Source organism: Ciconia boyciana, chromosome 10 (genome assembly GCF_034638445.1).
Source record: "Ciconia boyciana chromosome 10, ASM3463844v1, whole genome shotgun sequence".
NCBI classification, from domain to species: Eukaryota; Metazoa; Chordata; class Aves; order Ciconiiformes; family Ciconiidae; genus Ciconia; species Ciconia boyciana.
In genome coordinates this window covers 23,298,258-23,323,828 of record NC_132943.1, presented here as the reverse complement: position 1 = coordinate 23,323,828, position 25,571 = coordinate 23,298,258, and the positions used below count along the sequence as shown (strand labels likewise).

General features: G+C 36.9%; 1 protein-coding gene across 1 annotated transcript in view; it reads right to left on the bottom strand.

Moving 5' to 3' along the window:
• MYO3B (myosin IIIB) overlaps nucleotides 1-25,571 on the bottom strand; it is a 191,736-nt gene that overhangs the window by 109,987 nt on the left and 56,178 nt on the right. Inside the window, exons 9-12 of the mRNA XM_072874911.1 lie at nucleotides 14,841-14,996; nucleotides 3,016-3,112; nucleotides 2,009-2,125; nucleotides 1,042-1,146 (exon numbers count right to left, since the gene is read on the bottom strand). Of these exons, the coding sequence (XP_072731012.1) occupies nucleotides 1,042-1,146; nucleotides 2,009-2,125; nucleotides 3,016-3,112; nucleotides 14,841-14,996 (475 nt within the window). The remainder of the gene's footprint in view (nucleotides 1-1,041; nucleotides 1,147-2,008; nucleotides 2,126-3,015; nucleotides 3,113-14,840; nucleotides 14,997-25,571) is intronic.

The following is a 25,571-nucleotide window of genomic DNA, read 5'->3' as shown; positions in this document are numbered from 1 at the left end:
AAAGATGTATAAAGTTAGCCTGCCAGGCTGATGTCGAAACTAATTTTTTTCCCCAGATAACAAGTTCTCACATAACTTACTCTACATGAGTATTTGTTTTCTTTAATGCCTCCATCAAAGAGCATATAAGCCATTAAAGAAGTGCTAGCCACCTCTCAGGCCAGTGTACTTCCACATACTCAGTAGAACTCCTTTTTTCTTCATCTTCAATGTCCCTTTTATTTGTCGTCTTTGCTTGGTGTTTTCTGATTGCAGGATTTTTATTATTTTATTCTGCTTTTGTGATTTTAAAAAAGCATTTTCTATGAATTATTGTGTGATATGCAGGGTAAAATCAGGAGGATTTTATAAATATAAATAATTATTAGTCCTCAGTATTCATGTACATACAGCACATCAAATAAGAAAGAGTACAAAGTTACAATCTTAAGAATGTAATAAAAAGAAATCTAGCTTCTACAGCATGGTACTTCATTCTCATTAAAATCGCTGCTATATAATTGGATTTGTGTCCTTATTACATTTATATTAGACCTATCCTTAATATATTTTACTAAAAAAATTAGTTAATGGTTCCTAGGTTTTGTGACTTGTAGTTAAAGGAATTGATTATCCATTGCTTGATAGTGTCTTTATGCAATGGAAAAGTGGTTCAAACTCTGTTAATCTGCTATGGCATCGAGACCTTCCTATTTTACACAGGTGTAAATTATTACAATACCTAGTGCAAGACAGGCTAGAACATGAGTGTGCAGCAACACCCTCTAGCTGGTGTCAACTGCCAGGACTTTATGGGTGTCCAGGAAACTATATTGGTCAGGTAACCCTATAATCTTATTTGACATTTTAGTCTCTTTTATGCCACTGTGTCCTCTTCAGAATTCCCAAACCTGCCTAGATTTCTACTCTCGTTTTCCTGATTTAAAAGGCTTAAAGAAAAAATTTCCCAAAGTACAACATAACAGAACATTAGCCATAGTCATGTAGCATAGTGGCAGTACAATTAATATGAAATCTAAAACAAAATGAACAGATTCTTACCTGATCTTTGCTGAATGTAACCATACTTTGGTAGGCAGCGTCTGCAGAGGCAAATATGTGGGGGGGATTTGATGAACGCTTCACACCATGGTAAAGCTTGGAGAACTAAATTTAAAAAAGAACACACAATAGTCAAAATATGCAACTTAGCTATGTAATTAAGAACTGAAAAGAGGATAGTGACTGTCTTCTGCCTGTTCAACAGAAGGCAGTTGCCTGTTTTACCACAGAATTTCCACTGAATCACCTGGAAGAAGGGTGGTAATTCTTGGCACTGCGCAACTTCCAGAATACAAATTACAACACCTAAAGTGCACTCTGACATTTCCCTCACAAGACAGTGAAGAGAACTGTATCACAAGGAACAGAATTTCAAAGACAACCATTCAGCCAAGGAAATACCCAACCTATACAAAAGAAACTTCAAAGAAACTTCAAAGAATCTGAAATCTGGCCCCTCTACCTGCAACCCTGATTTAGGCACCCATGGAGACTAAGATTTATGGCTCCACCTCTCTTCATATTTGTAGGGAATTAAGCTGCCTCTATCTTTACAGCATTTGATTCACTTGTTTCTTTTAAGCAGCGGCTGATGGCACAGGATATGTAATAACCCAATAGTCAGAGCAATTCTTCAGGAAGCAACAACCTCAGCATGAGGAGGTTCATATAATCATCTTCTGTTTCCCAGAAGAAAGCCCTAAATGCCAGACAACAGGCACGGCTGTGGCTGGGGTAATCTTCATCCCTCCTGTGGAATTTGTGCCACCAAGCAGAAAGCAATGAAATCAAATGAGACTGGGGGGTGGTGGTGGTGGTGGGGAATTGTAGCCACACTTTTCTGGAAGGAGAAAAGGCTGGGGTTTAGTCTGTGCTCCTAGCTTCCAACATCACTTAAGTATTTTAGCCAGTGGTGTTAATATAAAATGTAAAGTGAGTACTGTCCGCAGCTTGGAATCTCTCTTACCTGGGGAGAATAAATGCTGAGATTCTGGAAGGGGTTTAAGGCTATTAAAATGTCTCCAACATAAGTATAAATTTGTAAGTCAGAATAGCGTTTCTGCAGCTGATGGATAATTGTATCCTGAGAAGATGACAAAAAGTTTGATAGTTAAACAGTATTTTCCCAGTTAGGAAGATTTTTGTAAATACACTGAGAACGCAGATTAAGAAATACTTGTAAGTGTTACTAATTATTTTTCAAATGCAAACACCACAAAACCAAACAAATACTTTCAAAATTCTTGCTAATGCCATAAAACTAAGTTAAATGGGAACTCCTATTTCCAGATTAGTACATATTTTGTTATACCAGCCTGAGAAGCAAACCTTCTGAAGAGAAAATGGCCATGCATATTATTGCTGCACTTCATAGTATATTTCCATTTAATTTTTTATTTGACCATGAAACAAGGATAATAATTTTTCAAGGATTAAATTTTAAGGGGTAGTAAGAGACTCTTTTAAACAGGACACTAGCATAATTTAGTATTATGTCTTTGTCTTGCTGGCATGCAATTTAAGGATCATCAAAACAAAAATTTACAGATACTCTGCATATAGGTGATATAGCGAAATATGCAACTGATATTGTTTTAGCACTTTTTATCCAGAAGCTGTAGATACCATATTACTCCATATAAATTCATCTATTTTAGGAAAAAAGTCCCTTAAATCTAGATCTTCATGACTAAACTTCACATTTTAGGAAACTCACAAAATAATTTAAACTAGCATCACTCATAATTAAATTCTTCCACATAACAGGATTCATTACTACTGCTTTTATGTCACTATATAGAATATTAACACAGTGATGATAGCAGATCAGTCATGTGACAATTCCTCTGCTATGGTGAGACAAAAGCCTGCAAGAAGGAACACTTCTCATTCTGTTAAAAGAAGCCTAAAAAACAGAAACAGGCAAAATGCGAGGCACAATTGTCAGAAACTGCTACTCAGACAGTACAGTACCTCATCTAGAACTTCTAGATTTACCAGATCGTCATCTAGAGAGTACTTGTCAGCTCCATCCACATGGTAAGGTCTTCTAGTATGTATTCGTTCATGCCTGGAAGTTTGTTAGTAGAGCACCAGTGTTATAAAACTGTATTGAAGACAGCAAACATTAAGAGGCAATGGGAGGTCATGGGTGAGCATTTTTGTCATGTGGAAAACACAGACACTCTCTGAAATAAATATTTTTTCTTGAAATATCCTTTTAATAAAAGCAATAGGTCAGCTTGTTGTCCAGTAATATCTGTTTTATCTTTCCATCTTTAATATATCATCTTTATCTTATCATCTTTAACATATAACCCTATCTATTTATCAATGCTCAGAGATGAAAATTTATCTGTAGGCTTACTACTCCCCACTCACACTGTAAAGTATAAAAAAAATTCTCCCTCTTTTCCCTTCCCTTCTCACTCTAAGTTAATAAACTACCACTCAGTTTAATTAAATCTTCCCCCTACACACCCAGCCTATAGTATTGTCGTCTAATGAAGTTATGAGAAGTAATAATTAGTATAAAATCCTTCTGTTACCTTGATGTATGCCGAAGTGCCTCCTCAGATGACCCTAGATCTGGCCCAAAACAACATTTTTGAACCACAGCTGCCATCAGACTCTAAATTGTATGGATGTTCAGTCAGCTTGTCCTCAGAGATTTAAGCCACACAATAAGCAGTAGAGACAAACTGTCACATAACCCCTTTATAATCAGATTATACTGAAGGAATCTTTGAAAATGCTGTGTATATGTTTTTAAACAACACATCTTGTTGAAACAGGGACAAATCAAGAGGCTGTAATATGTCTTCCACAGAGGGGATGAAATATGAATGCTGTAAGCACAACTAGGCTTTTCTTTACAACAAACATAATCAAAGCATAGTAGGAGGACACCCACCGAGATACAGTCTGCATCCTGCTGAGTAACATTTAGCATTGATCCTCAATGACAGTCCTTGACAGATTGTTTCTGTGTTGGTTGCCATGTAGAAAGTAGGAATCACATGCTTACACATTCCAAAACAATGATAAATATTATGTCAAGCACCAACAGAATGGTACTGTGACTTGGCAGGAAACACTGTTCACCTATAATGTTGAAGGTTAATGTGAAGATGTAGCACGTCTTTTTTTCTTTAATCATATCTTCATATACTCATGGAATCCTGTTTATGTATGCTTCTACATTAGAAGCTAGTCAGCTTTCATTCAGTAAAGAGAATGTTTTCATATCCAAGAGCTATTATATCATCAGAAGAATTATTGCATGGAAAGCCTCTAACAAAGAGGAAGGAGGAGAAGAGTGTTAGCTATGAGTACAGCTTCACTGATAGTTGCGAGTCACATTTAAAGATCCTAATTTTTTTATGTCTATTTTTATTCATTTTCCTTATTTACTTTTGGCTACTTGATGAGTTCTGGAAAACTATTCTGTAATGGTTTATTTGAATTGTAACTAAATAAAACTGCAAACTGTTCTGTCAGCTAGGAAATAAAATAGTGGGAACATAGAAAGTTTTGCTGACAGTCCCACTTACATTTTACATCCTACATTCCCAGAGATGGTAGTTTGCTTGATGTACATATGAAGAAATGAAAGAAGGAGAACACAAATAAGAAGCTATGAAAGAAAAATTGTTACAGTGGGTATTATTTCCAGTGGGCAGCATGGAGATCGTGTGAATTTCTTCAAAGTTCCATTCAATTAAATTTTCCATTTTCAGATCTTAGATTAGGTGCTGGGTTCTTTCTGGCTTTTTTTTTTAAGCAATCACTATATTCAAGAACATTACGCTTTGCTAACAAGCCAGATCCTCAAAGGAGTAGGAATGCATGTAAGTGGCCTAATGTACTACCGTTTTTTCTAATTGTTGTTTCTGTTTCAAACCAGAATTCAACCTCTTACTTCACTGTAGAGAAAAATGCTGTTGTAAATAATGTAAATCATTTAGAGATGGGAGCACCCCTCAGTCTACAAATGAAGCAAATATTTTAACAGTTGCTTTACTTCATGGAGATGTAACTAACAAAGCGATGGCTAGACATTATAGCTAACATAACTGTGAAGCTTTTTCTTCCTGGAGCAAACCATCATAGCCACAATACTAAATGGCAACAAGCTGCAAGTACGAATGTATCTACCAGAGGTGCAGGGAGGAGGGGAAAGAGGTCACATTCAAACCTAAGCATCTCTAATTGCAGAATGGCTTTGTAAACTTATCTGTTATCTGATTGTGTATTAAACTCCTGCTGTTTGTTCTCCTTAAGTGATAAAAGAATAATTTTCTTTATTGGAGAGGTTTTTTTTTAACACTATGTAAATAAATAGCTAAGGAAACTGGTCTTAGTCAAATATAAGTAAAACATATATACCTTTGTGCATATATTTTCTTGTGCTTAACTTGTTTTCCTAAGTACATGATTAGGAAGAGGATATTAGGAGCATAACATCACATTAGCCTCAAATCTCCTGCTGGCCTCATCAGTTTTCTACTGACCCTGTGTCCTGCAGATACATTGACAGAGTGGGAAGGAAGAATACAGGCAGTAACCTTTAATTATTTCCACAATTTTACATCAGAAATACAATCTGCTTTTAAAATATTAAAAAGAAAAATGTTAAAAAGCAGAAGGAAATACTCTTAATTGAGGAAATAATTGTCGGTGTATTTTTTGCATAAAAAGTAGAATTATCATCCATTTTTTCAATTACCCTACCTTTCTGATGACATATAAAATGAACAAATTCTAAGCAAAAGGAAAATCAAAGGTATAAGGTTATTTGCCTTAAGGTTCCAGCAATGTTGTGAATCATCCCCTGGAGGATGTCGTCTCTTCACTGACAGAAGTGGTGTAAAGGGCCAGTTATCTAACCGTATCAAACTCAAGGTATCAGGGTAACCGTATCTAACTCAAGGTATCTAACCGTATCAAACTTGAAGAGCAGCATTAGATTTATTCCAGAACTATAGTGACAAGCACTGTCTGTTGGAAAAGGTTCATCCTCCCAAGCACCTTCCCTTTGCCTTTTTATCAGGCAGGAATAGCTGGAAGGGACAGAGTTTTCTTGGATTTTGGAGGAGGAGCAAAAGGCGAGAAGCATTTCTCCCTCGGGAGAACAATTTCATGAAGAAGGTGGGAAGCAGTCATTTGTTCTACTTGTGGGGAAGAGATAGTTTGAAAGAAAATAACCTCTTTTTGTACTAGACACCAGCCAGAAGTGCACTGTAGAAGTGCAAAAGAAGTGCACTGTAAATAGCTATATGCTCATATGACCCCGGTATCAAGCTGATGATGGGGAAGGAAAAGCTAGATGGACCACATAGACTTCTAGATCAAAAAGTCATCTTGCTGGGAGGTCCAACCTGAGGAATAAAGTAGCAGAGACCAAGAATTTTTATGTTCATTAGGAAGCTTCCTCTCTGATCTCTCTCCCCTCCACCCCTAACATTCTTTTATGAATGCCTTTACTTTGACCTCTTGGTACAGCTAAGCATTTATGTTTACTGTTTTTTTTCCTAGGACTCACATAGGAAAAGCTGTTTCTGTACTTGTCCTTCTTTACATTATTGCCAATTTTAAAATGAATTGCACCCAAACTGAGATTTACAAGAAAAATACCCAACACAATGAGAAAGAAAAAAGAGAGGAGAGCGTGCTACTGCCACACAGACAAACATAGCCTATTTCCTGTGCATTGCAAAGAGTAAATTTTGCTCCTGTACATCAAGTTTCAGCCTGGAGTAATTTGTTGAAGCAAGGCCATAATAAAAACACTGACACAGCCCTAATTACAATATAAATGCTGCAGCTATAATGAAAATCTGTGCAACCTCCAGTAAAAACTCATACACTATAATCAGACCAAGGATCACTTTTGGGGGCCACAGTAGCTTTGTGATTTAAAAAGAAAAAAAAAAAAGAAAAAAGAAAAAAGTTTTAAACTCATTTGCCTAATATTCATATAGATGAAGGCTAAAAGAATTGCATTAAATTACATTGTGTATAGCATCAGAGGACCAGTTCTGGTTCTGTTTCTGTTATTATCTCTGAGTCCAAAGGAAATTACTGGCTGGATGCAATCAAGTTCCTTGCAGTTAATTGCTTTCAAAACAAATGTGAGCTGGCAGAGAAGCTAGATATCTGGTTGTAAGAATTCCTTGGATGGACTGCTGCTGTAATCCAGCTGGCTAATAAGAAGGGAGTAGCTGCCAAGCCACCGTAGTCTCATCCCAATATCTGACAAGGTAGCCTGAATATACCTACCCTTCTCAAACTATTAGATGCTTAGATTTCTTTTTCCTTTTTTTTCCTTTTTTCTTTTTTTTTTCCCAGGCTTCTTCAAGTTTGATTGTTCCTGATGAACAGATTTGCATTTTATCCTTCAAAATGCACGGCTTCATAACTGTCTGTTCCCCATTACAGAAACAAACTTCTAAATGGCAACCAGCAGTAGCACACTGACCCAAACCACTAAACTCTGAACTCTTTACTGCCTACAGTAAACTTGCTTAAAAACCTTATCCATGCAAATGCTGAAGTTTTTTCATTCTTTTAAAAACTGAAACCCGAGGTTGGTAGAAGACCTTTTCTGGTTGATTCCTATGAGGAAGCCTATTTACAGACAGGAACATAAGCTACCTAGTCTGTAGGAAAACATCCAAGAGAAGAATGAGCCACATCTGTAGTTGGCTTCTTCAAAGCTGCTACCTGGGAAACTGCCACTTTGAACCATATAACCAAAACCATTTGATACTTGATCAACATTAACTCTCAAACATCAAATCAATTATAGAATTTTCAGGCCAGGAGTTATTCATCACTTGAGGAAATATAGAAGACCATGGTTTTGCTCAGCTTCAGCTACTGTGACATTTGATAGACAGGGCTCACAAAATAAACGTAGATGGCAACTGGTGATTATTAAGTATTTTTTTTACCTTAAAATTATTATAGACTTATCTACTGCATTTCTTATAGCTGCTCCACATTAACTCCCCTTAAAGAACAGCCAAATACCACACAGGGACCCACACTATCTAAAATTTTGAAAGACAGCTTATAAGAATACTACCAAGGGCAAAATTTTTAGAATGCATTCTGTGAAGACTCTTCTCTGTTTCCAACTCTAAGCTTTTAATAATATATTTTCCTCCTTGGTGTTCTGCTCCTCCACCACAGTCAAAAGGCCGTTAATAGATCTGCTACTACATTTGAATTTCTCCATCTCGCATGCTGTTGTGACTTTGCTTTTTTTAGATTTTCTCCTGCATACTATACTGGATAGAGCAACCTGTTATTTTAAGATTGTTCATAAATAGATAATTTCTTAATTGTTGTACATTCAAAGGGGGGAAAAAAAACCCAGAACATTTTAATTTCATTCACTTTTGCTGATGGTCAGTACTTTTCAAACCTTCAGTTAAATGTTAAAAATCCTCCAGTTTTCCATTACTTCTACTCACAAGCCACTAAAACTTTTTTTAAAAAATAGAATAAAATGGAAAAGTTACTTTTTTGAGAAAGTCTTCCTAAAGGATGCAAGATTTTATCATCAAAATTTATGCAAGGAAGGGCTGGGACAACAGACAGAATGTTGGGGTTAAATGTCTTTTAAATGTCTCCATGACAAGCTCCATGGTATTTTTAAACATTATTTATGGAACTTGAGATACTGCCTAGCTTAAAGGACTTTGGAGGTTTTGACATATGTTTTTCAAGTTTTTCAACTTTTTCAACACTGAGCCAGCTGCCAGCTTTTCCAGGTTTAGATTAAGTCCTGACAAGGACAAAAAAATGGGGATATTATTTGATGTTTATAAACAAACTCCAGAGAACATGGCCACTTTTTGCAGTACGTTTTGCCAATGTAGACAGCCCAAAGAGTCATTTAACATTTAGGAATATTAGGAAACAGACTAAATCCCTTCTGACTTCTTCCTTCAGCAGGCTGGCAATCAGCCTGGATGTTGGAGTCTCTTGTACTATGAATCAAAAAAGCAACTGACCACACGGATGAGTTCAAGAGATCAAAAGACTTATTTGGAAAGTGAGCAGCTCTCTTATATTCTCCCTTAATGAATTCTCAAACACACTCAAACACTATTTAACAAAAATATAATCTACACAAACAGAGCAAATGTTTACTGTTAAGTGAGAATTAACAATATCGATAATCTGTAATGTATCTTTGCCTAGAGTCTTCCCAGACTCTAGGGCAGAAAGAATGAAAGAAAAAAAATGGCTAGAGCTTCAGGCATTATGCATGTTTCTCTTTATTAACAGGCTTACAGTGACCAAAGGTGCAGTATGGCTTCATAGAACAAGTAAAAGACAACATTCTTGCCTCAGACAAACTGCTATCTATTTTTTGTAGGCATAATGTATTAAGTAAAGCTATTAATAGCCATTTCATAAGTGGAGGAACAGAGAAATATTGAGGGTAAGTGATATAACAGAGGTTACACAGTAATTCAGAGAGAGAATGAGGAATAAAACACAAACCTCTATCATGTTTTTGTATTATAATTCAGAGGGTGCTTAAACATTCTTGGTATTTTACTGACATGCAATTGCATGAATCTCTATCTTGAAGAACTTATCCCTGAAACACAGCAAGATTACTATCTACTTGACTTGTGTACCCTTCTTTACTTATGGAATACAGAGTTAGCCACAAAGTCTTTATCAACACTCTGTTATTATTACTGTACCAAAAACATTTTTATAATCCTGCTTATCATTCCTGACCGTTTTCATGTTCTGCTGTCCACACCTTACTGTAACTTAGATTTCTACTTTTTTCCAGTTCTGCAGTTTAATGCTACACGAGGTACAAGTCTTTAGGAATTAATTACTTTTCTTGTTCTCACAATGTTATTATGCACGAGGACACTACTATGTTATTATGCACGAGGCACATGAGCACCTGTGACAGCGTTCTCTCCGATTGTAAGAAATGCTTCCTGCCTAGAGGCAGCTATATATTGATGGGAATAAGAGTGCTCTGGCTCCCAAGATGAACTACAAATCAGTATCCATGTGTTAAAAAGTAATTATGTATTTGACTTTAGAATAGATGGGAAAGAAAAATTCAGCATTGCTGGAACAAACATACATGAAGCAACATTCTGATTTACTAACCTCTATTTTTTAAGGATTAAAGAACTTTTATAAAAATAGAACTAGTGGACTATTTAACACCAAATACATTTCTTAAAACTAAACTTCATATAAGTGCTTCTATGGCAAAGCTGTTAATGAAAAGTATATTGTTGTTAATTAGAATTTATGCCCTGGTATTGTTAGGAACCAGACAAGACATACACAGTTAACTGATACCTTACAAAAGGGATATGGAGAAGAGATAAAGATAATACCCAGAGCTCATCCTTATGCAGATGTGACACTGGACTTCCTCACAAAGTTTTTCCCCATGAGAGTATGAGAAACAGGCAATGCACGAGTGGAGTGCTGACGCTGAAATTCCAGCTTCATTCAAGACCATGGCAAAACTCAAGGATTTCAGTCTAAAAGATGCCAACAGATGAAAAAAGAATCTTCTTCCTCATTACAAGTGTGGAAAGAGGGGTATCCTGGCTGGGTTTTCTGAAACTGAAAACACCTATTTGCACAAGGATAGGAGATATCTGCATCTCACTCATGAAAATAGTTTAGGGAAAAATAAAACTGGTGGAAAAGTTTCAAAGAGCATCTTTTTCAGTAAAAAAAGCAGGAGCAATTGTTAATGCCATTTTTTATTTTAAAAGTAATCTTTTACTAGCATAAAGCTTTTCTTTTTATTATTGATTTCTAACCTAAAGGAAATAATAGAGTATAAAGCTCACTAGTAAGTTATCTCATGGCAAAGTGACAACAATATGTTTGTCAGCAACAAACTGATGATAGCAACAAATGTGTGCGTTAGTAGGCTCCTTTGAGCTCAGCAAGGACAATGAAGTGCCCCTTCAGTTCAGAGGTATGAAGAACTGTGCTGAAGTTAAGCCTAGCTATACTGCACACAAAGTAGTTTATAAATGAAGAATGAAAGAAACCGAATTAAGGAGATGTTTCAGTCTGTGGCTCCAGAGGTTGACCCAGGTGATCCTGCGAAAAGGGGACAGCTTGCTTCTTTCTATCCTGCTCCCTCTTATTCCTGGTCATGTGAAGTATTCCCTTTTTTACTTCAGCTATATCAGTTGAGGCACCCTTCTGCAATCATTAACAGAGTATAAAATTATCTGTGTGTTTCTGCTAGCTTAGTTTTTTTCTCTTACTTTAGAAGCTGTAGCTCAGGAGGTTTTGACAATCACTGGAACTGCAATAAAAACAGCATCATGAGCTTGTTCCTGGGAGCTGTGGGAAAATGAGAGAAAGAAGCCAGTTCTCTCCTTTCAGTAGCAGTGAACTGCTATATTGGGTCTCCACATCTTTCCATCATATCCTCTAAATCAGTAGTACTGACTTGCTAGTCTGCAGGCTTGCTCTCAGGCACAATAACCTTAAGTGATGTCCCAAAACAGGCAAAACTGGCATGGCTCAATTGGAAAGAGAATCCTATTAAAAAAACCACAGGAGTCGAGTCAGTAAAGAACCAAAAGATGCAAATGCAAAGCACTGATGCTGAAAGACTTTCAAATGAGACAAAACGCAGATACCTCCTGATCAGTTGTCATCACTAGTGACTCCCTGGGTTCCCTCACAGTAGAAGTGCTGTTAACACCAGCATCCTGATGATTTTCCAGTTTCTGGAAATTTTCAGCCTGTGCTCTGACAACATTTTCTTTTACTTCTCTTTTAAATGATTGATCTGTAGTGTTGCTGTACTCCTAAAAAGGGGCATCTACTTTTTCTTATCTCTGAACACCAGGGAATTAATGCACATTTCCTTGTACCTGTCATGGGTACATCAATGAACAGAAAAAGCATGCACATATATCCAATGGTATAATAGAAAGGTTTTACTCAACATGGGTTTTATTTGCTCTATTTACTTTGAAGTGGTGACTATACATTCAGATGACTTCTACAGATCACCACAAATGAATTCCAGTGAATTTTTTTACAGTACCATCTGGTCATGTGTTCTTCTGCACATCAGATTCTGTATTGAAAATTATTTTATAAACGCATTACAGAGTTTTTAAAAGCTTTTAATTGGTACCAATTTTCCTAGAAGGTACTATCTCCCTATTACAGAGCCAAGCTCTTTACTATTGCGAGACTATGTGTATCCTCTGGGGAAAATTATAATTAGATGCTCCTGGTGGTTGGTTCTCTTGTAATAATCTTATGTTTGTAGTCCAGTATTAGCTGTCTGGCCCACAGACTTGATATTTTGCAGGTATATGCTTTTGCAATCTCATTAAAGTTTGTACCAATTTGATCAAGTTTCAAATCTTCGGAAAATCAGCACTTCATCATTCTGAACAATATGTTGTAGATTGCAACGGTAAACGATCACTAAATTTTTGTCCTCACTGAGCATGCTCTCAGCCCTGATCAAGGTGGGCTGGTTCTTCAAAGAATAGGTAAGGATACCATAGTATAATCCTATAACAATCAGAAAGACATTCCTTAATAGCAGTTAGGCCCATTGGCTTCAAAGTGAAGCCAATAGCAAGACCCACTGGTTTCAAAGGGAAGGTAAAGATGACTATTTCTCCAGCAGCCTAATCATGTCTCCCCTCCTATTGTTCACTGGCAGAGAAAGAAGCCTCCTAATTCAGTAGCATGGCTAAAAGCAAACCAACAGTCCAGAAAAGAACAAGACAGGTACAAAGAGTCTGCTGAGAGTAGAGCTTTAAGAGTAGAAGAGAAACTGTAAGAGACCTGGGAAAGGTGAATTCAGTGATGAGAAAGAACAAGAGGGCTGCGATCTACATTATCAGGTGAGGAGGAACACCAAGAACAGAGAAATGGCTAGAAAAATAGAAGAACCTTGACTAGGACTTGCTGAAGAAGGTGGAGATTAGAAACAGAAGCTATTGGAGTGGTAGAGGAAGAAGACACAAGAAGCTGACTCTAACAGGAGAACAAAGTCTTAAGGACAAACAGAATGAACAGTGAATGGAGACTAATGGGAAAGATGGGTCAGATAACAACCTGGGACAGGGAACCTGGGACTAGTTGGCCAAGTAAATTTGGGGGCATCAGGGACAATAATAGAACTTAGACTGGCAGGGAGGAGGAAAGATTAAGACTAAACCCACTGCAATAGAGTCCCCTTCACCACTGCAATCTGCAGGTGCTACTGCACACTAGCTGCAAATAAGCACCCTTGGCAAACAAAATACTTAAGATGGGTTAGGATGGACAAGTAGTTAAACTCCTTTAGGTGAGCACTGATTCATACTGGGGGTGCTGGGAAGCAAAATCTTTCCCACATTCCAGTCATGCATAAGCATAAGGTGCAGAAGCTAGTCTGTCACAGCATGTCTAGTTAATATATGGAAAGGCTTGAAATGAAATGCTCTCTTGGTCTTGATTCCTTCTCACTCCACATTATGGAAACAGATCCCAGAAGAATGTACTGAAATACCATGAGGAATCAATTTCAGAGCTCCTCTTAGCACAAGGATCATTTAACTCTGTCTATATCTTCTATTTGGTCAACAGCTGGGAAAACTCTGATACCTTTTGGGCCAGCCAACCCACAGCTGTAGGCAATCTGATCTCTGAGCTGTTACACGGGGGAGGTCTGCATAGGAGGCTAGATAAAGCAGAAACTTCTACTGTAACACTGGCATAGCTCCCTCATCCACAGTAAGCAGTTCCTGGTATATTTTTCCAGAAAAGAAAAAACCAAACCAAAAACAACCAAACCAAACCCACAGAAGTCAACTTCACCTTGAAACTGTACTTGCAGCTATTTCTTTATTTTAACTTGTACATTTTTGTTTGGGCTTTTAGGATTTAAGCTACAGTCTTATGGCATATAAGTATATACATGTTTATGACTTATGAATCATGACATTTAATTTTCTTCATCAACATTAGTGAGTGTTTGTTTATAATAATGGGCCAGAGCTTATCTCACTCGAGACAAATTTCATATTACAGAATGATTGCTGAGCTTGGGAAGGTGTGTTCATTTGCATTTAATTCTCTTTTGAAACAGTGAAATTCTGCCACCCCCTGGACAACAACTACACTAAGACATATTTACAATCAGCCTCAAAAGTAAAAAATCCCACTGCTGCTGATAAACATTCATTGCTTTTAAAGCACATTTTAAAATTAATTACTAGGCTGAATGAAAAATAGCAGTTACTATTAAACTACAGACAAAATAATTACTTTAAGTACTGAATAGTCTTCTTACTAATAGTATCTAATCAAACAGCAAACTTTAAAGTGTTCTGTTCTTAAACTTTTCTAGTAGTCATGTCATTGTTCACAGTTGTATTTTTAAAGATCTGCTACCAAAATATGATATAATTTTTCATCATGCCAATATGTATTTCCACAAACCAGAACATTCTGGAATTATTAGCATCTCTGTGACTGAGCCAAAAGTGAAATATAGGACAGAGTTCAGCAGCAGAAAGAAGGCTAAGGAGAAGGTTGCATTATGGCTGATCAAATTAGCTTTAAAAAGTATCAATGTGAAAACATGTCTCTTGCATTCACATGGCATGCAGCACTTATTGATAATAATACTGCTAGTCAACGCATTAATATGATAATTTGAAACAGTAAAAGTTTGTGCATTCAAAGTTCCAACTTGTGCTTCCAGGATTAGTGCGGAGAAGGAGGGCTGCAGCATATATGTTGTACAGTACCTTGTTTTGGCTATGGAGCCTAGCTGCTGTTGTTCTTGGATGAGCTCAGCCAGCTGTTTTTGCAGAGACATATCTTTACCATGTACTTGTTTAATAAATGGATGCTCCAAAAGATGGGTGACTGAAGGACGCTTTTCAAAATCCTTGATAAGACACCTGTGACAAAGAAATAGTGGTTTCAGGCAATTACGTTATTTCATTACAGTATGATTTGAGTCGGCTTACTGTGTGGCTATTATGGTACAGTAGTTTCTTCTTCCACAAATTTGAGTTCCTGAGTATGCAACAAGACTCTTCCTCTACATTGGAATAAATCTGGCATAAAATACTTAACTAAGTGAATTCACCCTACAAGTATACTAGTATAAAGGCTATGAATTTGAGCTTATTTAATCTTTCTTTTTAACTGTAACTAGCTTACTACGAAAAAATGGCATCGTATCTTATAAGTGCTGTACAGTTAATATACATTAAACATAACCTAAGATGAATAGACAATACTTCATTCACTTTAATTTTCTACCTATTCTCTGATGAGAGTTTGACTAAGAACTGTAGGATATAGCCTATTAAAAACCACAAGCAAAACCTGTGATACAACACTAGTCAGAACAATTTGATATAGAGCTTTGTTTTGTTTTTAAAATGAATGTTTCAAGTAGATCTTCTATATTGCAATGATAAATGTTAGCATAAGAATCATAGAAAATTATGCAAACCTACATAATTCAGACTGGAAGAGAAATTAATGAGTCAGAATTAAATGCTAGCCAGGGTACCAAAGTTCTGTCTGTGATAGGAACAGGTGATCTAGTAATGAGTAAAGAGATACATCCTATTAAATTAGCATAAAATAAAGTATCATGCTAATTTATATAATCAAGATTTAAAATTGAGGAAGCCATCATTAAAGTTGAATTATTTTCCGTACAATAAAGCTGAAATAATACAGTCCAAACAGAAGAAAGATCTAACAGGGTTAGACTGCTTTAAAGTACCCTCTAATTCTTTATATTAAAGTATTCTGTTTATCTTGCTCAAATAATAATATTGACATTATTTGAGAATGTGAAAAAGAAATACTACAATTCAGTGTATATCTCCCTTCTAGCACCTATCATTTCTGCAAGTTATAGCCCAAGATGAGTTTATTTGATGAGATGCATTTGTATTATATACTTCACAATTACATCTCATATTTGCTGATATTAAGTGATACACCTAAAGTACTTCCTTAGCAGGGCCAAATATCACAAATAAAGATTATCTTTTAGCTAAAAGTTCAATGAAAATTTAATGCCTTTTAGAATAATTTATATTCTAGCAGTATCAATAACAATTTGCAAAATTTAAACTACATCTAAAAAAAAAATCATACACATTAATTGATTTCAAATATTACCAAACACATTAGCAAATGATTAAAATTTAGCCTCACCTCAAATACTTTACTGAAGCCTAAAGTCTGGTCTTAAAATGATCCTGAAATATCTTTGAACATAACTTTAATACTTTAGGTTCCTGAAAACTATTTTCCCAACCTCTTCTTGGTACATCTACTCCAGAAAACACAGTCTGTAAAATGTGCTACCAATTTTATAATTATTTTGGTGAATTTTGCTATAGGCTAGAACTGTAGCCTCCTGATAGAAAGACTGAAGTAACAGAACCTGCTTTATCTCCATCCCTCTGAGTGCAAGGCTATAAATACCAGTCCTTCCCCCCCATGAAGAGATCCATCATTAGCCTTCAACAGGTTCTGACACCCCCCCCCACACACACACTTCTCCTTTTGTGATCCATGGTTTTCAAAAGTCAATACAACCACACAGACAATATGGTCCACGCCAATCCTGGTTAAATTTATATGTTTCCTGAGAAAAAGGAAAAAAGCATTTGAAAAGAAAGATAACATTAATCAGGAAGGCAGAGGAAAAAAACCAAAACCAACAAAAAACTATGCAGTATACAAAATCACAGATTGATGGCAAGTATCTGAAGTGGAGATTTCAGTCTGAAAAGCTCATGCACTCATGTGATTCTTACCATTCTAACAATAATTACAAACTTACAGTATTTATGCTATATTGTTAATACATAAATGTTCTTGTTAAATTTGATTACATTAGGAATTTTTCAGTAATATAACTGAATCCAAGTGAAACTATGTCACAGAATCATAGAATAGTTTGGGTTGGAATGGACCTTTAAAGGTCATCTAGTCCAATCCTCCTGCAATGAGCAGGGACATCTTCAACTAGATCAGGTTACTCAGAGTCCCGTCCAACTTGACCTGGAATGTTTCCAGGGATGGGGCATCTACCACCTCTCTGGGCAACCTGTTCCAGTGTTTCACCACCCTCATCGTAAAAATTTCTTCCTTATACCTAATCTGAATCTATCCTCTTTTAGTTTAGGCCCCTTGTCCTATTGCAACAGGCCGTAATGTCATGGCAGATGTTTTTCAGATAACAACAACGTTAGAGTTTAAATGGATTCTCTTCAAGAAATTACACAGTTCCAGACAGAATATCTTGTGTTTACCAAAAGTGTGAAGAACATACAAATCTTTTACCTGGCAGTGGTACGTAGTTATTAATATAAATTCTACTCTGAGCTCTGGAACAATGCACCTCCAAAGACACTCTATGGACAAGATCCAGAAGTTGCAAGATAATTTTTTCCATATAGATGGCCCCTAGGTGAAACATCCAAATGTCCAGGAGACTGCATTAATTAAGGAAGCCCAACAAGAAGAAACGGAAATAAAACATTTTAGGGAAAAAAGTTCTTAGCTTCTCTATTATGTGCCTGAAATGCTAGCTGTTTAGGTCTGGCAGGTGTTTTAATGAGCATAGGTAAGTTCTGTCAGGCAGGCAGTCTTGAAGACTACTTTAGAATTACCTTTTCTTCTGTTGCATACTCCTGCCAATCCCCCACTGACTATTTACTTTGCATGCATGCAACTTCTGCTTTGCAACTATCAAAGTTTATACATTGTTTCATCTATACGCAACCTTCATTCTCTGGTAGTAGGGTATTTTGGCAATCTGTGGTCACTTAGGATTTCACTTGATACACAAGTAAAACTTCACGAATTCATAAGATGACCAATCTAATGACACAAGACACATCCACACGATTCTGTGATCAAAGTCTGTGTTCCAAGCTCAGACAGAGCACACCTGCTATTGTGCCAAGTCTTTGACTATATCAGAAGAGAGCTCTTTCAGATAGTTAGTGAGATGCCACAACAAAGCAGACAGCTAGTAACTAACAGCCATGCAAGGATGAGGGACAGCTGCTTAAATTCATATCTGTACCTCTTATGTGAGTACTTCTACTCCAGTTCAGGGAAGAGACTGACAGGAGAATGTACATCTCCACTGAAGCTGGTTTAATCCATCAACATAAATGGCAAGTTCCTAGCACATTAGGACCACAGCAGCAGAAAGACCAGGCAGACCATAGGGAAGTGAAGTGTGTATGGCATATACACTCTTCCTTTTGCTCTGAAACAGCAGAAGTATTGACACAGTCACTTCTAGAAATTACTCCTTATTATGTTTCAAGTACCAGTAACTGGCTTGCAGCTTAGTCACAGTAGGTACTGTGGGCTCAGTGCGTACTCAGATATTCAGTGCCAATTTGGTGTATCACCAGGCCTGCTGCAATGGAGTGCAGGATGGAGAGCTGTCATGTGACATTGGAAAAAATAGTCCTTATGTTTCTCCTCTTGGTGCATATTCCTTTGTCCTAATTCCTCTCTATGTAGACAAGACCTATTAATATTCTGAGGTATATTTAAATTCTCTGCTTCTACACACCGTCATTTCAACTGTGTTGCTTCTAGTGCCACACAATGCATGCTGCTGCTGTTCTTAGTCAATGTTACCTGTAAAATAACAATTCTTGGGCTGCCACCTGTGTGCTAGTGAAAAATGATGCATCAGACTGCCAGTGTCACTGCAGGTGTTCAGTAAGGTATCATCTCCTACACTGGGGATTGACACTATACTGCTCTTCAGAAAAAAAAAAATTAATATAGAATATCAGCTCTTACGATGCTAAAGCCTGCATGACGGTGAGCATTATCACAGTGTTTTCTACTGACCTGCACCCTGAAATAGAACTATAATGTGTGAAAAAGTTAATGATATGGGTGCCTGAGTCCAAAGTTGCCAGTACATTCAGTCAGGAGATGTATTCCATGTAAAGGTCAGAAAAAAAGAAATCAAGAAGTTATACACAAAAATCCATCAATATTAACATTTGAAAGAGGAAGAGTACAGTAACAAAACAGCTTTTATAATGTCACTTATCAGAAAATATTCAATGCAGCCAACAGAAATCAGTGTGTGTGTTGTTCAAGTAAAAAACAATATTAAGAAGTCATATCACTGAAGGATTTTGCTTCTGGGGAAAGGAGAAAACTAAAATATCTTCAGGTGCTTATCTGAGCGTTCGTTTAAGACCAATTTGGACAGTTAGCTTAGGCACCAAACATCAACCATGCTGCAATTACATATAAAACCAACAAATGTGCTGCATCTGCAAATTAAGCCAATTTGTTTGGCCCATGGAAATGATTTAAAAAAAAAAAAAAGTGGTGTGACTGCCTTGCATTGAGCAAATTGACTAGCAAATATACTACAAGATGGGTTTCATATAAGGTATGATGAAAATATGATCATATTTGGTCTGCTATTTTTTGCATCTAAAATAATGGGAAGGCTAAGTAAGTAGAGATTGAAAAGGAAACAAACATTGTACATGTTTGCCTTGATGAAAGTCAATCCATTATCTAATTTGAAATTCTAGTATCTTCCATCATGCTTTCTTAGCTGAAAATTAATTCTCAGAATTCATTAGTGTCACTACATTAAACATAGGTTGCAGCCATTTGCTGCAATCTCACAGCCAGGCTCCTAAGCACCATTGCCATTCTGCCACAATTACAGGCAAAGATGAAGCATTTATTAGTAGGGGATAAGAGCAGACTCCCATACACACAGGCCCGTCTGAGACGGCCTCTAAAAATTCAGTGGCTGCTTGCACTTGGATGATAACATTGTTGGAATTGCTGTGTCTCAACAATGTAACCTGCCATTTTCCAAGTAGCAAATCAGATGACTGAAAAGGAGAGATATTTATCAGCATTCATGAGCTAATATTTACTAATGAATAAATGGAAAGAAATAGATTTCATAAGAACTGCAATGGTGGTCTAAGTCTCCTGTGTGTTCAGAAATAGAAAACAATTACTAACATCATTCACTATTGCAGCCAAACCTAAGTAGAGCAGCACCAGTTATTTCTTCCAGAAATTCTCTTCCATCAGATCTATTATGATCTATTTGGCCACAAGTACTACTTTAAAAATAAAGAAACCAAGCAGCTCCAACACTTATAGCTTAGTTACATTATGATTTATGTTCAGTATTTTGTTTTCCTCAATTATTACATTTTGTGAATGCTACATTTTCTAATGCTTTCTCATCTGCTGGCAGTGGATTGCTGGAACTTATTTTGTCGCATAAACCAAATATCCAACCAGTCGTCTAGTCACTGTTTATCATATATGTGCACAGAAGATGCATAGGTTATTATTTGGAATAAATTATTACTGTATATCAGACTCTGTATTAGAGCTGGGGAATCCACACCACAGCCTCTGGGCGAGAGCGATATAAAGTCTCTGATCTGTTCAACAAATGGTTAAAGTCCTCATTGCCACTCCTCTGGTCCCTATCTCTCTGCCACTCCCTGGCCCATCAGGGTGCTCTTCCCATCACCTGCTCCTCACACAGCTCAACAACACTCTCCCCTACCGTCCAAATACTTCCACTGCTTGCACAAGTACCTGCTGCCTAGCAGTGAGGAATCTTTCCAAGCCTCTCCCATTGGATCAGAAGAGCTTTCCAGGGTCTTGAACAGGACTTCAGGTCATCCTGAGGTGCTGAGATCCTCTCCTCCCAATCCCAGAAAAAACAGTTACCAGGTTGCCCCCAAAGGTAACGACGGCTCAGCTGGGGATCTAAAGTGGACATTTCCCAGAGGGAGAGGAGAAAGAGTAAAGTCATATTCTCTTGATCCTCTCCCTAAGCAGGGAGAAGGAGGTCTCTAGGTTCTGAGATTATTTTTTTTTCCTCCTCCATACCTTCCTGGCTACTTCTATCAGAAGGTTGTTTTATGGTGGAAGATTAATGAAATCAAGAGCATGACCCCAACTGGGTTGCCCCTCCTGCTCAGAGAAATAGAAGGACAGACACTGACAAGCAAGATCATCTAGGCCAGGTACATTAGGCCAGAAACTTTCCAGTCAAAGGAGGAAAAATAACAATCTCAGATTGTTTATAACTGGTTCAAATGCCCTGTTCCTATCTGTCACTCTGACTGTTCCTCCTGCCTCTGTACCACACATAGCTGTGGCAGACACTGGTCAGTCACAGGCAGCAGAGAGGTAGAAAAGAAAAAAGACATTTCATGAATTATGTTTGTAATAATGATGCAGGGATGTGCCTGCTTCCTTGAAGCCTCCCTACTTCCCATTCCCAGGCCTGCCCATCCCCCACTGCTGCAGGTCACTCGTTTGCAAAAATGAACTAAAAAACTGTGACAGCTTTGCCAACGGCATTTCTGTTTTCAGTCCTAATTCAACAGGACATACAGGATACAAATAACCTTATCTTCAGAACTATATATAGTTGCCCCTTTGGAAAATGCAAACGCTGAGCACTAAGGGTATGTATATAAGTTAAACAGGTCTCCTGTCTTGAACCAGCATCCCATGATAAATAACAAGGATTTTACTGTTCCTTCTGCTACAATCAGATACCAGGATGAAAGACTGAATTTATGACAAAGTACTCAATCACCATGTGCATAATATAAATTCTGATGGTCAGAACACATTTATATCTTTATTGATCTGCCTTTTGGTAGCAAATGCCGTAAATTACCGTAAATCTTCCCTAACAATGAGAGAAATACTCCAACACTGAAATGTCACCAGCATCTGTTTTCTTAATAAATCTTCTTTCAGTTTAATTCTTAACATCAAGCACCATATAGTGTAATTCAGAGCACACATCTGAAACCTAACAAAGGTTCACTCACACTGAAATTGTAAAATTAGGTGTAGTAAATAGCTTTACCTCTTCTAAAGCTTCAAAAATTACAACAGGTTTCCCAGCCTCCTTTGGGCTGAGTAGACACAACAATTTATTCTGGCGCATATACATGGTTTAGAGAACAAACAATGGAAACTCTATGGAGTGGCACCTCTTGTGGCTCTTAAATGGGTCAGACTTTGCTCATGTTGAAACCCTTAGAATTTTACCAGAGACAACAGAAGTTCAGTCAGAACAATTCTAGGGAGCACCTCCAAAACAGCAAATACATACATTTATTTATTGTATGATGAAACTGGGGGGGTTCTAGCCTTTTACCAGGAATGAGTCTGCTCTACTTCTTTGGCCTGTCCTTGAAGACCCAGGAACACAAAGAGCCTTCAGAACCTTTTACGACTGAAGCTTTCTATTAGAAAGAGTATGTTCTGCATTTGTACCAAACATTCTCCCTTAGGTATCCATCCCCTTTGACAGTACCAGCATGCAGCTGATTTAGGCAGTTGAAGCATAGAGAAGGTAGAAGACAAGGAAAGCATAGTCTGATGCTGACAGTTTATTTCTTTTACATCTTATGTCATAGCTGGAAAGGCAACTAAGGACAGAGATATTTTTCTCTCCTTTGGTGTTTAGTGCATTCTTTCCTATCTTCCAGTAAACGAAGGCAGCCACTAAAAAGGCAATTGTAGATCCACAGTCACTGAGCAGCTGGGAAAAGTTTCTCACTTATACACCATTAAGTTGACTGCCTGATGCCCTCTGCTGTGAAACCCCCAATCCAGCCACACTATGACATCTTCATCTGAAGTAATTCACAAACACCTGGGCAGATGAGATCAGGTTAGTTCTACTAGTTGGGAGTCCACAGGCAGCAACAACATTCTTCCCATTACTATGTGCCATACCATCAAAAATGCATTCCAAACAAACCTGGATCATCTAGAACACATCCTTTCTTTGAGAACTAGAATAATTTAACTGGAAAGAGTAAGTCCACCCCTAAAAACAAACTACTACAAAGATCAGCACAGATATATTTCACTTCTCTTCGCTCCTGCCATCTTCCTTCCTTCCCATCCTGCATCTTAGTGTTCGTGTCTACCACTTCTGTCTTACTGTCCTCAGTCTTCTGCCATGCTCAGTCTTTACTTTTACCAAATATTATGAAAGTGAAAACCTTGTAGTAATAGGTGGTAACATACTGCCTTTACATTTCCTTTCAAGTAAAGCAGAGAGATGGTAAACATTAGCTATTACAAAAAGCTTTCCTTCCAATAAATGGTAATAACGTTAGAGCTCCAGAAGCATCTAAGCTTCGAATTAAGCTTAAAAAGCATTCCATTGAAAGAGCAATAAGCAGAGACTACTTGAGAAACTGAAATACTGGCACTTAATGACAATAGGAGCTTGAAGAAGGGAGTAAGGAAACTTTGTCTCATCAGACCATTACTTCACATGCTCTCCCTGATACTATAATCTTCTGTGCAGCATACTATTCCTAGAATTGCCAATGCTTCCCAAATAGACTTGTCACTACACCACAGATAAACATATTTCTCAGTACACTATACTTACTACTGTCAGTTTACAACTGAGAATAGCAAGCCAATAAACTCACAAACCATGGGAACCAAGGGAAGAATGAGTGCTTATCACTAATGGTAAGGAACTCAACAATGTACTTTACTGAGTGAAAGATCTTGATACTATGACATTTGTAAAATCTAGCACGATTCTTCACAGGGTCAGGACTTCAAACCTGCATGGGAGTTTCTCACCTCTACCTAAAATTGCAGTTTTTTACTACAGCTGCTCATTAGAAAGCTGAAGATAATTGTATCCATTATATATGTCCATTCATCTGTATAAAAACGTCTCATGCAATACTCAAAAGTGGTGGAGATCTTTTGTCAGGTACTACAATTTAGTATTTCAAGTTCATCTGTAGACAGATTCTCAGAGTCTACATCAATGAATAAAATGTGAAAACTTACAGATTTGGTGGTAACCTTACACATCGCAATTTTTATCTTTCTGACATTTGCAAACCTCTGTCTTCTTAGACACTGTGAAATAAATGAGTTATGTCAAATGCATATCATGTTCTCAGTGACAGAAACAGTAAAATGTTCTTTATGTAATATGAACAGACTGTCACTAAACAATTGCTTAGATTGTGAAAAAATTTGATCTGCATTCAGAGAAGTTAAATCTAAATAGAGCACTTAAAACCTATATAATCTAGATGATCTATTAATTGAATAACTCTGAATGTAGACTCATCAATATGAAATTCAGCTTGCGAGAGTGTGTTTAAATTGAGTACAAAACATTAAGTTTATCAAGACTAAAAATTATATTTGTATTGTATTTGCAAAGTCATTGCTAAAATAAAAGTTACATTCTGATGATAAATGTGACCATAAATCCTGTAACTTCAAATTTTGACTTTAGTATTTCCTGAATTTCTTAATTCTTTAATCCCTCCAGCTCAAGAATTACTAATTAATTCAAAGAACCATAATAGCTAATCATTGGTTAAATAAATTTAAAAGGGGAATGTCTGTCCCTGGAGATACCATTGCTCATTTTAATTGAAATTACTGTTTTGTGATGTAATGTAAACAAAGATTATTGTATCCTTCTGCTCCAAGAACGTGTTAACTCTTCTATCTACCCTTAGAGATCGGTCAAGGTTTAAACTGCCAAGAAAATTATTTGCAGCATGTGAGATAATTGTAGTGAATGGGGTTTTTTTATTCATTTTAACATATAGCCTGTATTATTTTATGAATGAATTCTGAAGCATTGTATGTCTAAAATGGTGGTGGACACAAACTGTTATCTTAAGAGAGCAACGTCATCTACGCTGTAGCTATCCAAAAAAGAAAAACTTCATAAACATTCATGGGCAATGAATAGTGAACTCTTCAAAACTGATACTTTATTTCAACATAGAAATAAACACAGGTAAAAGTATATTGTTTTTAGGAGCCAATCCTCCAACAACTGATGCGGTTGTTTACATGGCCTTATAGGAATGGTAAGCCCTATTAATATGCAGATAAAAATAAACAGATAATTAATTCTTTCTCACATTATGAGCAGAGCAGCCAAGTTCTTCATGGACAATTACAGTAGCACAGATAAATAGGCATACATAGAATTTTACTGACCTTTTAAAAGTAGGCATGTGCTCTGTGTATCTCAGCAGATACCAAATACAAAATTAGGCTGCTGCCAGAGATGGCTTGGCTGAAATTGTCTTGTCTGTATTTTTTTAAAACAAAATATCTAACTCAGATTATCTATCTCATTGTAAAAACTGTTATGAGGACAACACATTACAGTCTTCATCTCAAGTCAAGGTCAACGAATGCTGGGAACAGAAACATAAATTCACCAAGCTAAGAACTATCTTGACCCTCTCTCATTCAGATTTTGTAAATAACGCATCTGACTTTAAAATGCTGCTGCAAAATCCTATCTCTTGGGGCAGTGGAATCATAGTTAAAAACACAGACTTCATTTCTGAAAAATATATGATTACTATTTTAACAGTTTAAAGAGTTACCTACAAAAGTACACTGAAACTTGCAGC